The sequence below is a fragment of the Apteryx rowi genome, unplaced genomic scaffold, assembly GCF_003343035.1.
Source record: "Apteryx rowi isolate R43461 unplaced genomic scaffold, aptRow1 scaffold_180, whole genome shotgun sequence".
Lineage (NCBI taxonomy): Eukaryota > Metazoa > Chordata > Aves > Apterygiformes > Apterygidae > Apteryx > Apteryx rowi.
Window position 1 is genome coordinate 1,436,015 of NW_020448086.1, and position 15,154 is coordinate 1,451,168.

At 37.2% G+C, this 15,154-nt stretch overlaps 1 protein-coding gene across 1 annotated transcript in view; it reads right to left on the bottom strand.

The window, feature by feature from the left end:
• Nucleotides 1-15,154, bottom strand: part of MYO3B (myosin IIIB) — a 199,090-nt gene that overhangs the window by 168,614 nt on the left and 15,322 nt on the right. Inside the window, 1 exon segment of the mRNA XM_026061451.1 lies at nt 6,520-6,665. Coding sequence (XP_025917236.1) covers nt 6,520-6,665 — 146 coding nt within the window.

Below are 15,154 nucleotides of genomic sequence, written 5' to 3' on the forward strand. Positions count from 1 at the left end.
ACACAGGATGTATACAACTTGGTCTGGATTCTGTGTTGCAGTGGTTTACACACCAACACTTTCCAGACTACAAAGTACAATATTTATCGCATTTGCCACATTACTCATCACAGCCGTCGCTTTTCTTTTCAAAATTACAAATCACTGCTAACTTAAGCGATAGTACTGATATGATGTAACACTTGTCATGAGATAATGTGGTTTGAAGAATTTATGGGCCTGTTTTATTTTAAAAAGCTTAGATCTAATGGTAGTCAGCATTTGACAACATTTCACTTTGTAGTATTTAGCCAAAACAGACACACCTAAGTTGTGGCGGCAGATGGAAGAGGTTAAAAGTACCAACTCCCAAATTACCAACTTCGCTAGGCCACCTTCCCTTCATAATTTAGACCCTTCTGTCGCAGATTTGAAAATATACTCTAGACAGATGACATGTTAACAGAATCATTTCATCGTTCAGTGTCTTCTCAGTATGATTTATTTCTATCTGTAGGCATTGGAGGTCCCTTTTCTGGAGGTGTATAAGTTAGGTCCCAGAATTCATTTTGATGAGGTAGAATGTGAGCATCATTGAAAAACAGAACATTAACATTTGCTCTAACATAATGCTTTCTTCTCATTTAAGTTTTAAGACTAACACTCGTGCATGTAGTATGAAAATTGTTTCCATGACACTGCACATTCATATAAATGTTCATGAATGAAAGAGGTCTTTTAAAATCTGCATTAGTACATGAACATGTATCTTTTCCTCTTCCAAACCTATGTAATACAGATAAAAATTAGGGCTTAGAAGGCTAGTGTCTAACGAAACATCCGACTTAAAATTTAGCTGCCATTTTTTTCTTCACTCCATCTTGGCTATCAGCTATTTGCTGCAGGCACTACATTCTCTGTAGTGCAAGAGAAGAGGTTAACCACTGGAAGGTACTTAAGCACCACCCACAGTTCAGACCATATTATCAAAAATATGAAGTTCATACTTAGACACCTTAAAAAAAATACAGTATTTTCAAAAGTGCTCAGCATCTAGTATCTCCTACTGTGAAATTCCCAGTCAGGTTTTCACAGGAGTGCAGTGCAGTGGGGTCACCTATTTTTCATGCCCAGCTTGAGACACTCAGCAAATCCTGAGTACTCATCTGCCCTCTGAAATATGGACACCTTGTTGAGGTAAGTTTAATCTTTAGTGATATTTTATATTGTTGGACTCAATGAAAGGAAACATTTTTATTGTTCTGTTCACGCAGAGCCAGCTGGTAGCAGCAAGACTGAAATCTTGATATGAGAAACAGCGTATTTGTGTCTGATTCTGGCCAAGAATCAAAAATGTTAGTTCATCAGTGAACATACATCACCCATTTTGTACTGTAGGCAGCTAGTAGTTACAGCTTAAGACACACTAAAAATGGAGGACAGGGAATAACACACCTGTTTGCAGTCTTTCAAGTAATACTGTTCCTCTGAGAGAAGCATTTACCGGCCTTTCACTAGAATCCTTGCAATAAAATCTTTACCCTGAAGAGGATAGGGGGAAAAGAACTGTGCAAACAGAAAGCACAAGTCATGTTCTTTTTTTAGAGAGGCAAAGCAATCAGACAAGACAGTTGCTGCTTAGGTTGAGGAAACAGGGAGAGAGCGAGAGAGAGAGAGAGAAGAATGACTGAGGCCTTGTTATCTACAACGTCCTGCTAAGGACATCTTCAATCAAATGAAACACTTTCAGGAAAAAGGGCTCTGATCAGAGACTGAAGTATCTGAATCTCCCCACAGCAAAGCTGAAGGACAGAGATGTGAGGACTATCAAAGAAAAACAGTAATGAAATACAGAGCTAGGAACCTCAGAGCAATGACCAAGAATGCAAAAATCAAACATCTTAGTTCCAGTTCAGAACTTTCCATATTACAAACTGCTGTCTTACAGACCTGCCTCAAAAACTCATTTGACAGCTCACAGGGCTGTCACTATGAGCTCCTGTCATTTCTATGCAGATTCCAGCTTGCACTGAGTAGTATTATTGGGAAAATCATGAATTTTAAGATTCTTTCAAAGAGATATATCACTGGAATGGGGGGGAAAGAATGTTTTACTGGAAGCTGGAACTTTTTATTGTGACATATGCTGTTTTCCAATAATGTCCTCCTCAGAGAAGGATGCAAAACGTTTCAAATAGAAATGATGTCAAAGTAGGTTTGAATTTAGATGGGCATAAGGGGYATCCTCTCCCAGCAATGCCACTTGACCAACACATTTTTGGGGTCTCATGATGTATCCATAGCCACATACATTTGCAGATCTTTAATCCATTCAAACTGGGGATTTGTCCATGTGTGGTTCAGGTTACAGAATTCAGATGTAGATCTGTGCTAGTTTAAGGTGATAAGTTAAACAGGAGCCTTAAGTATTGGAATAAAGATTTAAGTGCACTAAAAAAGTTTCCTAAGGRTCGAAATTTTAACTTTCCTGAATATTTCATTTTCTAAAGCAGTGCCACTGACCTTCTATTCCATGGTTATATCTGCTGTACAGAAAGAATAAAGAACTGCAATTTGTTACCTGCTAGAAGAATACTTTGGCTTTGTAACTTGAACCAACTGAATTTAATACCTTATTTGCTTCTTGCTTAGAGAGTACAAAAAGTGTAGGATGTTTGGCTACTGTTATCTTTTCCCATTTTCACGCTTAAATCAGCACACAAAAGCAGTAAGAACCTAATTCTGTATCACCTGCTAACATRAGTTGAGTTCTATGCAGAACGTATCTCCAAAGATTGTGGGGGTATATAAGCTGTGGCTGAGAGTATAAGAATCATTCATTCAGTGGTCGATTCAAATCCTATAAAGCCATAGTGAAGACTCACTGATCTCAATGCAACTCATTTAAAACTAAGGCCTATATCCATACCTCATTAACTTGAATTATTTTGTCAAAACATCAGACAGGAAGGACCCATCCTAATATGCATACCATTTTATTGTCAGTGCAAGAGAAATCTGTTTGCTGTTGTTTTGTCCAGACTGGTTTTAAAAATTTCAAGAAATTGGTTTTCCACCCATGCTATTCCCTTTCTTACATTTTCTTCCAATAATCCCAGCTATAAGCACCACATTATATTACCCTCCTCTTTGGTATTACATTATTCAAATATTAGTATTACTATAATTTTTACCACAATCACTGCATAGCTAAGCTACACATATTTAGCCCATTTTTTTCTCCCTCCAGAAGTCAGTTCCTTCAACTCCATTATCATTTTTGCTGCTCTTTTATGGCCTAATCTGTTATCCTGTGTAGGCTTTGCATCACTTCTTACAGCAACAGAGCCAAAAGAACAGTCTCTCTGCCCAAAAGAGGGAGACAGAACTATCCTACAACATTAGGAGCAAACAAATATACGATCTCATTCCAGTTTGCTGCTAACAACTGTCTGAAACTCAATGCAAAGGCTAATAGCACAATTATTGGCTGTCTCCAGAAAAAAAAAAAAGAAAAAAACCCACAACTGAACTGACACAGAAACTTAACTACTTTATTTCCCTATCTGCAAATGGAAGAATTCTGTGGAAACACATGCACAGATTTATGTATCTAGCTTAGACAATTTCACTATTATGAACATTTTTAAGTGCATTCATGAGAACTCCTTGACAATAAAACTTGAAAACTACCACAGGTTCTCTGCTAATGTAAAGAAATAGGCAGCACACAGAACAGACCAGTCTAGCACACAGACAGCAGTGTAAATAGAAAGATATGGATCAACTGTATTCAAGCATGTAAGGGAAAAAGGACACAATTTCAGGTAACTCTGTGCCTGAGTGATGTCCAAGTGTTATTCACTGTGAATGGCAACTTCACCCTTTCTTCTCCAAATTAAAGTCACATCAGTTCAGTCAACAAAGATTACCCAGGGAGAACACACAGAAATTTGATATGTGCAGTATGTCAACAATCCATGATATTTATTGTTCATTCTTCTCAGTGTTTTTTTTCATTTCCAGATAAAACAAAGCTTGACTATAGGGTACCACAGTCTCACTATAACGGTGCAACACAGTTTGGTGTCACTTTGTATCAGAACATTTAGTACATTAGTATATTTACCAATAACTGAAACCTGATTTGCCAGTTTCATCTCAAACCACAAGAAACGACAGCTGAAAGAAGAGCTGTTATCAAGAAATTAAATGTCGTATGTCTCCGTCAGAAGCTAGAGAGTAGGTACAAGCACAAGGCCAAAAACAAGGGATGAACTTTGGATTAAATACATGATGCAGATAAAGTTTTGGACAAGAAACTGAGAATCAAGAATCTGTGGCTTGGCCAAAAGAAAAGACCGCAGGGGTCCTTTTTGTTTTTTCTTTTTTTTTAACTGGATCTTGCAACAACATTAATTCATGTGGAAAGGGGAAATAGGGATTGACCGTCCACTTACTCTTCTCATAGGGCAGCTAAGGGGTATCAAATAAAGCTAGTGAGTGACACACAAAAGTAAAAGGAGGGAGTTCTACCAATAAAATCTAGCTAAATACAAACTTCTTTGCTACAAGATGTTATACAAAATAAGAATTTGTATGAGCTCAGTGGAAGACAGGATAAATTCAGAGATAAGAAATACACTGAGGGAGACCAACTACTTAAAACCACTTCTGGGTTAATATTTGAGTGTTACAGCCTGACATACATATTATCATGAAAACAAAGTATAAAGATGCCAGATCCTTAAACTCAGAAGATTTTGGATTCAACAGTGGTGACTGGTCAGCTGCAATGCTTCTCTTCTATATGTTGCTGCTTGAGCATTTCAACCACAGCCTGGAAGAATCACTTTCACTCTAGGAAGTGCCTCAAGGCTGTTGTTGAAAACACTGTTAAAAAGGCATGAATTGCAGCACAGACATCAGGAACTGGACTAAGATTACTTCTAAACTGTCTAACAACTGCAAGAGAGGAATGAACCTTTTGGTCATATTTGTCATCCCTCTGGATTGACTTCAGACCACTACTGGGAGAGATCTGTCTCCCACTGCCCAGGTCTTTAAGGCATCCAGCACTCATCATAGCCCATTTATGAAGACACAGTTATCAGTAGCAGAGTTATAGCTCATAAAATGCAAAGCAGAGGTAAATCATTTGACTTAAAAATTATTAAAAGACTCCTATCATTTTATATTCTATCTAGTAAACTCACCCATTATTTATTTAATCAAAATGGATACTTCACCTTGATACTGCGTGATACAGAGATGCAATAGTCAGTAGAGAAGGAGACAAACTATACACAATTCAAAGCCTCCATATTTCCTAATCTATATACCTTTGTATTGCTTGCTGTTACTTTATACCATTGACATGACTGCTGTCCTTTCAAACTGTTTTGAGCTCTGATAAAATTTATAGATATTGGTTTAGAAATTTGAAACCTCCCTTGCTACCTTAATTGCCATGACCTATTTTACACTTGTGCAAAGGCAACGAGAGGAACTGCTGCTTCAGTCTGAATAATTTTGGAAATAGTGGTGGCAGTTCATGTCTAGGCTGGGTAGAAGGAGATAACTATATGATGCAGAACCTAACACAACCACATCTGCATATAAATAGACCTAATCAGAAATGCAAATTGCAATCAGAAGAAATTTTAAAAGCCTGTGATAACTGTGCAGATAACAAAAGGTCAAACACTTGCATTGTTGAAGCTTTTAAACTGTTATCTGCCAGTGGCGATTCTTTCTGKACCAGCAAAATGTGGAAGAGACAAGTATATGCTAGTCTGTAATCAATGCTGGACACATTTTTGATATATTTCTCTTATTATTGCAGTTGTTCTGYTGTTAAACCCTATTTTACCCTGTCAATCTAATCTTAACTTGTTCAGGAGAATAAGTAATGAAAATGAAATGAAAACAAAATGAAACCAAAAATAGACTGCATGAAATAACACAGTTAATCTACATGAATATACATGGAGGGAATTTCAATTCCTTTTTGTTTCTATGTATAAAGATCTAAATTTTCACATCTTAACATCCTTGGTAAGTGAAAAAATAAATAATGAATACAGAACGCTGAAACTGACAGACTGCTTCACAGCACTATCAAAACTGTGTGTTTTTATTTCACAGTAAAACAAGCCTAAGACTCTAGGAGGATAACTTATAAAAACATTATTCTACAGTTTCAAATGTTGGCTTCTTCCTCTTTTGAAACAAACTTTTGTACCAATAGTAGCTAAGATGTGCACTTTTGAAGGAAAGTACCTGGAAAGTATATGGCTTTATATTCTAAGATAAGAATAAAATAAATATTTAATTATTTATCATTTCAAGTGGTCCTAAGCATGAATTATTGCAGAAGCCAGGCTGAACAAAGTCCTTTTAACATTACACCTTTTTAATGTATTTTCCAAAGAGATTCTCAGGATTTGAAGCAAAAATGTTTACCAAATATTTCTTTTACTTCTGCCTAGATTACCTTTGAACAAACTAGTGAGTCAAGAGAGCCATCTAGTGCCATACCTTGGAATTTTAAAAAGGGTTTTCACAGGATGCATGTCAAATAAAGGAGGGTCTCCATCCCCCAGTTCAATAGCTGTTATTCCCAGGGACCATACGTCACATCGAGCATCATAAGAGTAGTCATACTGTTGTTCACAAGCAATGACCTATCATAAAAAACAGGAAAAAACAATGCATTAACTCAATGAACAACTCATGCCATCCTAGTGTGACACAAAAGTACTTTTGTGAGTCACAGCTAAAAGCCTAAGCAGCTTTCAAATTCGTATCATTGCCTGTATTTCTCAGTTGGGAAAAATCCCACACAACGTAACAATAAACTAGAACTTCTCTTATGCTTGTTTTCTTTAACCTCCTCCCCCTTTTTTTTTAATATTAAGCTCTATGGGAGGTTTCAAATGTCTGTAAGAACACCACTCTACCAAATTCTGTTTCTGAAAGCAATTCCTAGAAAAACCTACTACAATAGCAAAGAATCTTATTGATGTCATTCTTATTTACTTCTATGACTATTCATAAGGATAGACCAATTTGCATGGCTGTTTTTATATAAGTGTATTCCATCACTCATTTCTACTCTTTTTTTTTTTTAGGTTGTTTCTGCTAGATTTGAGTAGTTAAAAAAAATCTTAATCAACACACCATGTGCCTTGTCTAAAGAAAACTGAAGTTAAAGRGAGTATTTCCTTGGACATCCGAAGACTTCTGCATCACAGACTTGATGCACACTGCCAATTAAAATCACTGTTAGAAGCTGGAAATAATTCTGCATCTGAACGTGAAGTTCAAAATCAAGTTTAAATTTAGCCCTTGTCTTCGCAAAGGAATAAAGCAAAATCTTAGTTTCGCTGCCTTTTATTCTGTCATGCTTTGGAATCCTGGCTCAAGCTCGTCTTCTCAAATCTCATCAATTGTAACAACTACTCTGAAAATTTGTCAGATCACTGCACTTTGCTAGTATCTATTTCCATGATTTTTCTCACTGTTTTAAATATTGTTACTAATTTGTACTTAAGGCAAGTAGAATTTCTGATAGCATGTCCCAGGGTATCTAGATCTATGTTCCTAGAGGGGAGATTTTTTTATTTGGGTTGAGTTCTATCTTAGGGCTTCAGTTTGGGACAGCGCCTTGCAGAGATGCCAACACGCAAGTCAGCACCACAGGCAGAGCTGGCAGAGCTGCTGGGAGTAAAGAGAGCCACTCACAGCCTGCTATAAGATAACCTTTCCTGCTGCTGATTCCAGGTTACCCTCTCTACTACTTTGTCCATGGGCTGCATCTCACAGAGGTGTTCCTGCTCCTGGCTGAGGTTCTGTCCAGCGGGCCCACAGGACCTGTCCATTTCTTAGTCTGGAAGTCATGGCCCCATTGCACAGCACTCATTATTTATTTTATCAGAAATGAAGGGTATTAAACATGCTGGTTTAACAGCTGGATAACAGAGCAATCTAAGTTAATTTTTTTTGCAGTAACAGTTGATTGTTAGTTAATTCCTTTGCTATGTACTAATGTTATTTTCCTAGAGCAAATCCGTTCAGAAAAATTAAGACCTTTCTTGAATTTTCTATCAGTATTGAAAACAAACATTGAGATAGCTCTTCCTCCTCAATTTTTCCATGTTAGCATGCCAAAGAGATTTCTCCTCATACCCTACTGACAATGGTATTTCCCCCTTTATTGCTGTAATGTCAAAGAATCTTCTCATAGAGTATCGGACCAGTGTTTCTCAATTATTATCTGAGGAACATCGACGAGCTGTAAGATATAAGGTGGTGGTCAGCATCATGGTTGCAAACCATCTGAGAAAAACAAACATATACATTCCCCTACACTCAACCATCAAATAAAGAGAATGAGGAAAAATAAAAGCAAGCACTGCACAAGATGTTTCGGGGCGGGTTGTCAGTTTGAACAGGCAGAGTGTTTTTCATCGCTGACAGAAGGATCATTTCCCCATCTCATTTCTCCTCAATAGAATGTCTTGAATGAAAGCTCCGAGATATTTCTTAGTTCCTGAGTTTATTATACTCTTGATCTCATCCCAGAGATCCCTCTGTCTCTTGCAAAGACCAGTTTCTACAATGCAGCAGTCAGATTCTATACAACTCAAACAGACACCCTTGTCTAGACTCAGAGGTCTACACAATAATTTCATTTCCTTATACCATGCCTCAAAGAGAAGGACCAGAACTGAAATTTGCTGTGATAACTTATAAGAAAGTCAGGGTGCAGATCCATCAGATATACTTAAAATATTTTATTTTGAAGAGGCCACACTTGTTTTAGACTGACGTTCCCTTCATAATTCTTAATTGTAGTTTTGCTCAGAGATGGAAAAGGAAGCTTGTATTTCTCGATTATGTTTGTTTATTTATACAGTTCCCCAAATCACCTGTATTCTCAAGGACATTTCTCAATAAATAAATAAATAAATAAAATGAAAATATGCTAGTCAGCTTCCAAGGCCTTGACTCAGAAGAAGTTGCAAGGAGCTTATTCATATGTGACTAATTAAAAGCACTGTTATTATTCTCCTTCCCTTTTTTTAATGTATCAAAGATATTTATCTGCTTGTTTGAAAAACCACTAGAGCCCATCTCCTAAAGGTGACTATCTCAAAACTCGATTGGTTCTCCTCATTGTGCTGAGTCCTTCAAAAATACTTTGTTATTTGTCCTCAAACTTTATGAGGCAGAGAAATATATTTTCATTTTCAAGGGATGGAAAATAAGCACCTGCTCAAGGTCACATTGGACATCTGTGGCAGTGCCAGGAACAGAACTATGGTCTCTTGCATTCAAAGACACCACCAGTTTTTCCTCTATAAGCACATCACAACTGCTTCTAACTGTGGGCCCATGATACAACGGCAGAACTTGCTAAACGTCTCCGTATTCTTAGAGAGCTTATTTGCAAGCCATGCCAAAATAATATAAGCGTCACAGAGACTTGCATTTGTGATGGATGGTGAAGAGAAGGGATACTGGCACTGTTGCTTAAAAAAACAAYAAAAAAGAGTTTTTGAGCTTTTCTCAGCTTTACAGATAGTGTATTACCTACAGAACAAAGAGGAAGGAATGTATAAAATATCGTTAGATGTCCCCCACTTCACAGCTAACAGTTACACCTCCAGTAAAAATGGTACATGCTAGTAAAAKTACACTATCAAAAAATATAGGCACTCTAACCAAGGGGCATTAAACACTATGAGATTCTCTGTCATTCTAACATGAGCGTCTGAAGTGGCTCTTTCAGAAAAATACAGCCCTTACTCTGCATTACTTCTGTTTCCAAAATTCRGCCAGTGAAACATGCAACCAAATGTGTTTCAGAGAGTCCACTTGCCTACAATGAGATCAGCCTCACAGAAAATGTACAAATGAATGGCTATTCTGACAACRAGTATGCAGTACATATGTGAATTTAATGATCACTTTGGCTTGAAAAGAATTTTCAGCTTTCTGTGGAACTTATTAGACTCTTATCATTTTATGTTCCATTTAGCTACTTAGAGAAATACAAATGTAGTAGTTTTAATTTTTAAAGCAAGAAACTGATGTTATAGATTTTTTCTTGATGAAAGATGCACATTGGCAATTTGCTTTATATGTTGGCTAGCAGACAGCACTCTACCTCGAAATCTAAAGAAGCAAAAACAGTTCTCTCAGTCACAGTTTAAGCTAAGTCCTGAGGAATGTCTGAGTTCTGCCTTGAAAATCAATGCAACTCTCTGCAGAGCAAAAATCTCTAAAACCGGAACAAAAAAGGGAAAACTCCATTGACTTATCTTTTACTATTTTCCTGTCTCTAGAGGACTCAGGGGATACTTATGTGTTTGGAAACATCCGTCCTTGTCTCTCGGAGTTCTGGAGCTGAGAGTGCATCTCAGTTTCCRAGGCACTGCCTTCCTGTTTGGCCCAGTGGGTCAGGAAGGCCGAGATCCCAGGAGAAATGATCTGAAACCAGAGAACACGCCACTTCCTTTCTCTACCTTGTGCAAAGACATCATCAAATTTGTACCTATTTTATACACAGCAAAATCCTCCTACACTGGTACAAGCAAAAAAGATGTAGTTTGCTTTGCTGGAAGTGCAAACACCATGTTTATCCCAAAGCTTCAGGTGATGTAGTTAATCTTGAGACTGGCCAGTGAATGCCACATAAGCATGGAGTCTTTCACTTTGGCATGGTAGCTTACAGATAGGTTATGTGCACACAGTAGCCCAGGTTGCTAAGGAGACAGGCTGTCACCTTTTGTACTACTTGTAATTTCATCATGATTTCATGCCCAGCCATACTGTGGTATGATTGAAAACACCTAAACATCACACAGAGAAACAGACAATGTGATGGTTGTGGCAGCAAAACATTCACTGATTGTTTTGAGGGTCACAGTGGGACAGCGTGGGGGGATTCACTGGTTTGGCAAAGATGGCACAAAAACAAGTAAGTCGCACTTAAGGAGGGAAATTAGAGAAACCGGTGATTAGGCATTCTGGGTGATTTATCACTTTTACAGAAACACAACATTTCAGATGTACACAAGATGATTCACTCCCTGACAATAAGGTTTTATATTCAAGGGTATAATTCTACTTGTTTCGAAATCAACGCAAAGTTTTCTTTGAACTTCGGCAAGCCCATAAATAAATGACAGGTGGATATAAAAGTGGGAAAATAGATAATACGGAGAACTAGCTGTCATCTGTACTGTGGYTGTACTGATTTTGGGGCAGAGAGTAGCCATACATACAGTAGCTATACAGCTGAAGCAATACATCAAACCTTTTGAAGTTTACCTGGAAATATTAGAAGTGAATATACTTTCATTTTGCCTCAGTATATACAGCACACATGCACAGTATAGCTGTAGGCACATAGAATACAGTAGATTGATTATAGTAGTACAGATGTGCTACTTGGAGACAATTGCTACACAAGTAGCAGGTGACCCACCAGCAGGAAGGAGTCTGGTGTTAAAAGGGTTGATGCTCCTGAAGAAAGGCGCTGCTGTACTCAGCTGACGTAGCTAACTAAGAAGCTTATGAGATGTATGAGCACAATGCCGAAAGCAAAGCGCTGTGTATGAAAAATGAATGTGGCACAAAACTGTTACCCTTGCTGCAAGGAGAACAAAACTGCTAACTGTGCAAGTCAAACAAAATAAACCAACTGAATTCCTGTGCCCCACCTGRACATTACGTAACTCTATTTATTTAGGTGGTAAAAATAAAATTAAATATTCTCAAAAGTCCTATGCACTCAAAAAAGAAAAAAAAAGTCTTTCACCATAGCATTTAGCAGCACTGGGGAGACTGAACTATCCAGACCAAACAGACTCTGTCCATCCATCTCTCTCTCTCTGTCTCTCTCCTCAAACACATTCACACAGTTAATGCACACAACAGCAAATTTGTGGCTGATGTTGGCTCCATATTCCCATTTTTCTTATTTGGATTTCAGTTCCTTATTTATAACTGTCCCTTATTCAAAAATCTTTCTGTGGTCTATCAAAGGATGATTATATTGTTAGAAAYGTTACCAATGAAACAAGTATCGAATATTTAAAAACTCAGTAAGCAATTGTGCTTTGACAGCTGCAAGTGATCAATTTTTTTTTTAAATTCACCAAAGTGAACTAGCCTTGAGACCATTAAACTGCTCTGGCAGCAGACAATGTTTGTAGGGAAATGTCATACCGCTTATTTAACTAATTGATACAGTGAGAAAACTTATAAGCTTTCAAGCACGAAAACCTATTTTGGTTTATTCCATGAGACTGCCATGGCTTCAACACTACTAGTACTAACGTAACTGATGTGTTTCATTTCTGACCCACAGATTTATTCCTCAGCAGTAAATACATACACTTCACACCCCACGCACATTTGTAAACAGTGTTTCATGAAGGAACTGAAAACACAGAAGCAACTCCAGCCTCTTAAGTAAACACACAATGCAGGGACCTAGGCTCAAGGCACAGTGGTAGTGCAATGTTTTTCTCTATTTTTTTTTCTTTCCTTCAGCACACTACATAGAAGTTTGACAAGCCCTCCATAGCTGCTGTTTCAGCTAGAAAAAAACAGCAGCATCTGCGACCCCACAAGATTATGTCTATGTTATTAACATAATTGCCAGCGTACTGAGCTTCCCTCCCTCCGCCACCTCCTTTTTCAAACCCCTCCTGCCATGCTACCCAGCAAGGAAGTCAGCTTTCCTGGAGACAGAGGAGGAGGTGATGCATTTTGCCAGCAAATGCTCTCTGCACTACCGTGTTCTCTGCCTCTCTCTGCCATATTGATAGCTAAGCAACCCCTTTAAAGAAACCTCTCTAAAATTCAAAATCTAGCTTTCTGAATTCTATTGCTTCACTTCCGTATTTTAAGCAGCTTCAGTATAACTCTCTCCTTACTACTGCAACTTGTTACAGTCTGGGTTTGAGAGCCATAGAAAATTAAGTAAGGGGAAAAAATAACTAAGACAGAAACTGATATTTTGTCCATTTCTTTATTCATGCCCTACTGTATTTCYAATAAGAGAACTTTGTTTAAATCATGCCAGTCAGCCCTCAGAAGGTGGCGACCCAGAGTCACAGGCATTTTAGCCTTGAGCAGGTCATTTCACTTTTGTGTCCCTCAGATTTGCCATCCAGTCTTGACCTATCTATTTAGAGCAATAATTCCCACTCTTTTGTTTTGTTTTGGGGTTTCCTACACTTAGGCTGTAGTTTCTCTGCTACTTAGAGTAGTTTCTCTCTGGTATACCAATACCTATTTATCCTCATCACCATAGGACCACACTCAAATCAGTTCTGCATTTCAAGAAGTCAGCTAGTAATTCACTAAAATAATTCCTGACACACCACTGTGTCCTATTACTTCTGCTTCCTGAAAACAGGGATGTACTTCCAAAATGTATGCCAAGTAGGCAATTCCTTTACACCCTATGACATATTGTCATAGATATCGCAATATTAAGTAACACACATTTGTTCAAATTACTATGTAACAAAAGTCAACTTTATGAATGGTTTAATGCTACCATTCTTGATTTATTGCCTTTATTTTTCCCCCACTAAATTTGTGGGATTTCACTCTTCATTAATCATGATGTCATGATAAACACAAATTCTGTAGAAGCAACCAAAATTTTCTTTATACCCATCTGTGAAGTTTCTTCCTAAGGACAACCTGTGTCTTTTTATAAATTTTTTAATGCACGTCTTTTCATGTTTTCAATCTAATCTCATCTAGTGTAATTCATGAGGAAAAATAACCTCTAGTAATAGCTAATTCAGTAATATGTCTTATCATCAGCTGTATGAAAATAGTTAGAACATCTTCCATGAAGGCATGACAAGGAAATACTTTCAAAATTTTCCTTACTACAGTTAGAGAACATACATTGTTCCTCATTTTTTTTATCACAAAATACACATACTGTTTCACTGTACAACTGTTTTTAATGGCTCTCAGAAAAATATGTGAATATATATTCTTGAACTCTATCCTATTTATACTATCAAAGCTGTGGATTCCTACAGTTCATTACAAATCAACATTTACAAAAATTCCATACTTAGTTGGCATCTAAAGGCTGTAGTGAAAATGTGCGTATCAGAAGAACTAATTTTAGCTAACAAGGAATTAAAGCAAAAAAGACCTAAAGCTATTAACAGGAAGCTGACCTTCAGTCTCTTGAGTAAGCAAAGGGCTGGTAAATAAGGTTGGTTGAAGTGTGGCAAAAGGAGAATATACTCAATAGTTTTAGGGGAGTGTATCTACTGTACATATTTATCTAGAGTTAATTRAAAACATAAGCCCAGGATTGTGATGGGGTGATCTTTTCTACACTGTTTTTCCAACTTCTCATTCAACTAAACATGTGATATATTTACTACTAAATGGCTTTTTTGCAAATTTGATTTTCATGTCTCCTATAATAGAGAGACAAATAAGATAAATCTGCCCTAATTTAGTAAAAGAAAGCTATGTTTTTTAACCAAACTCTAAGGCCTGAAGACAGCCTTTACTGTAATGAATATTGACTTCAGTGGAAAAATTGCTGAGTTTTTGCAATATCTGATCTTTCCTTTACATACTTTCCAGCTATGTTAATGCAAATTACCTTTTTTTCTTTACTAGTTTAATTGTTCAGTTTTTCATTAGATGATGCAGAGACACAGCTTCATACCGAAATATAACACTGAAAATATTATTCATTGTTTTAGGATTTGACTTATTTCACATGCATATGATCAGATTTAAGATTATTTTAGCTGGACACCTACTGTTCTAACACTTCAGAATTTTGTTCTGACGCTCAGATGAACTGAATATCATCGAAGAAAATACGCCTCGATTCAGCAATAGGAAGAAAAACAATCTGTTGTTTCCAGGAAACTCTTACTGATCATTACTTTATCTTGGCAAGATGGAAACAAATATCCCAAATACAGAGTTGACAAAGCTTTAAATAATGGGGTGACATCAAAATCCCTCTGAAATCAATAGYAAAACAGAGCCAGGATTTCATCCTTCATGAACTCATTATTTCAGAACTCATATGATACCTTTACCAATACATCAGCCTTTCTTATTGTTGTATGTCACATTTCTACACCTAATTCTTCAA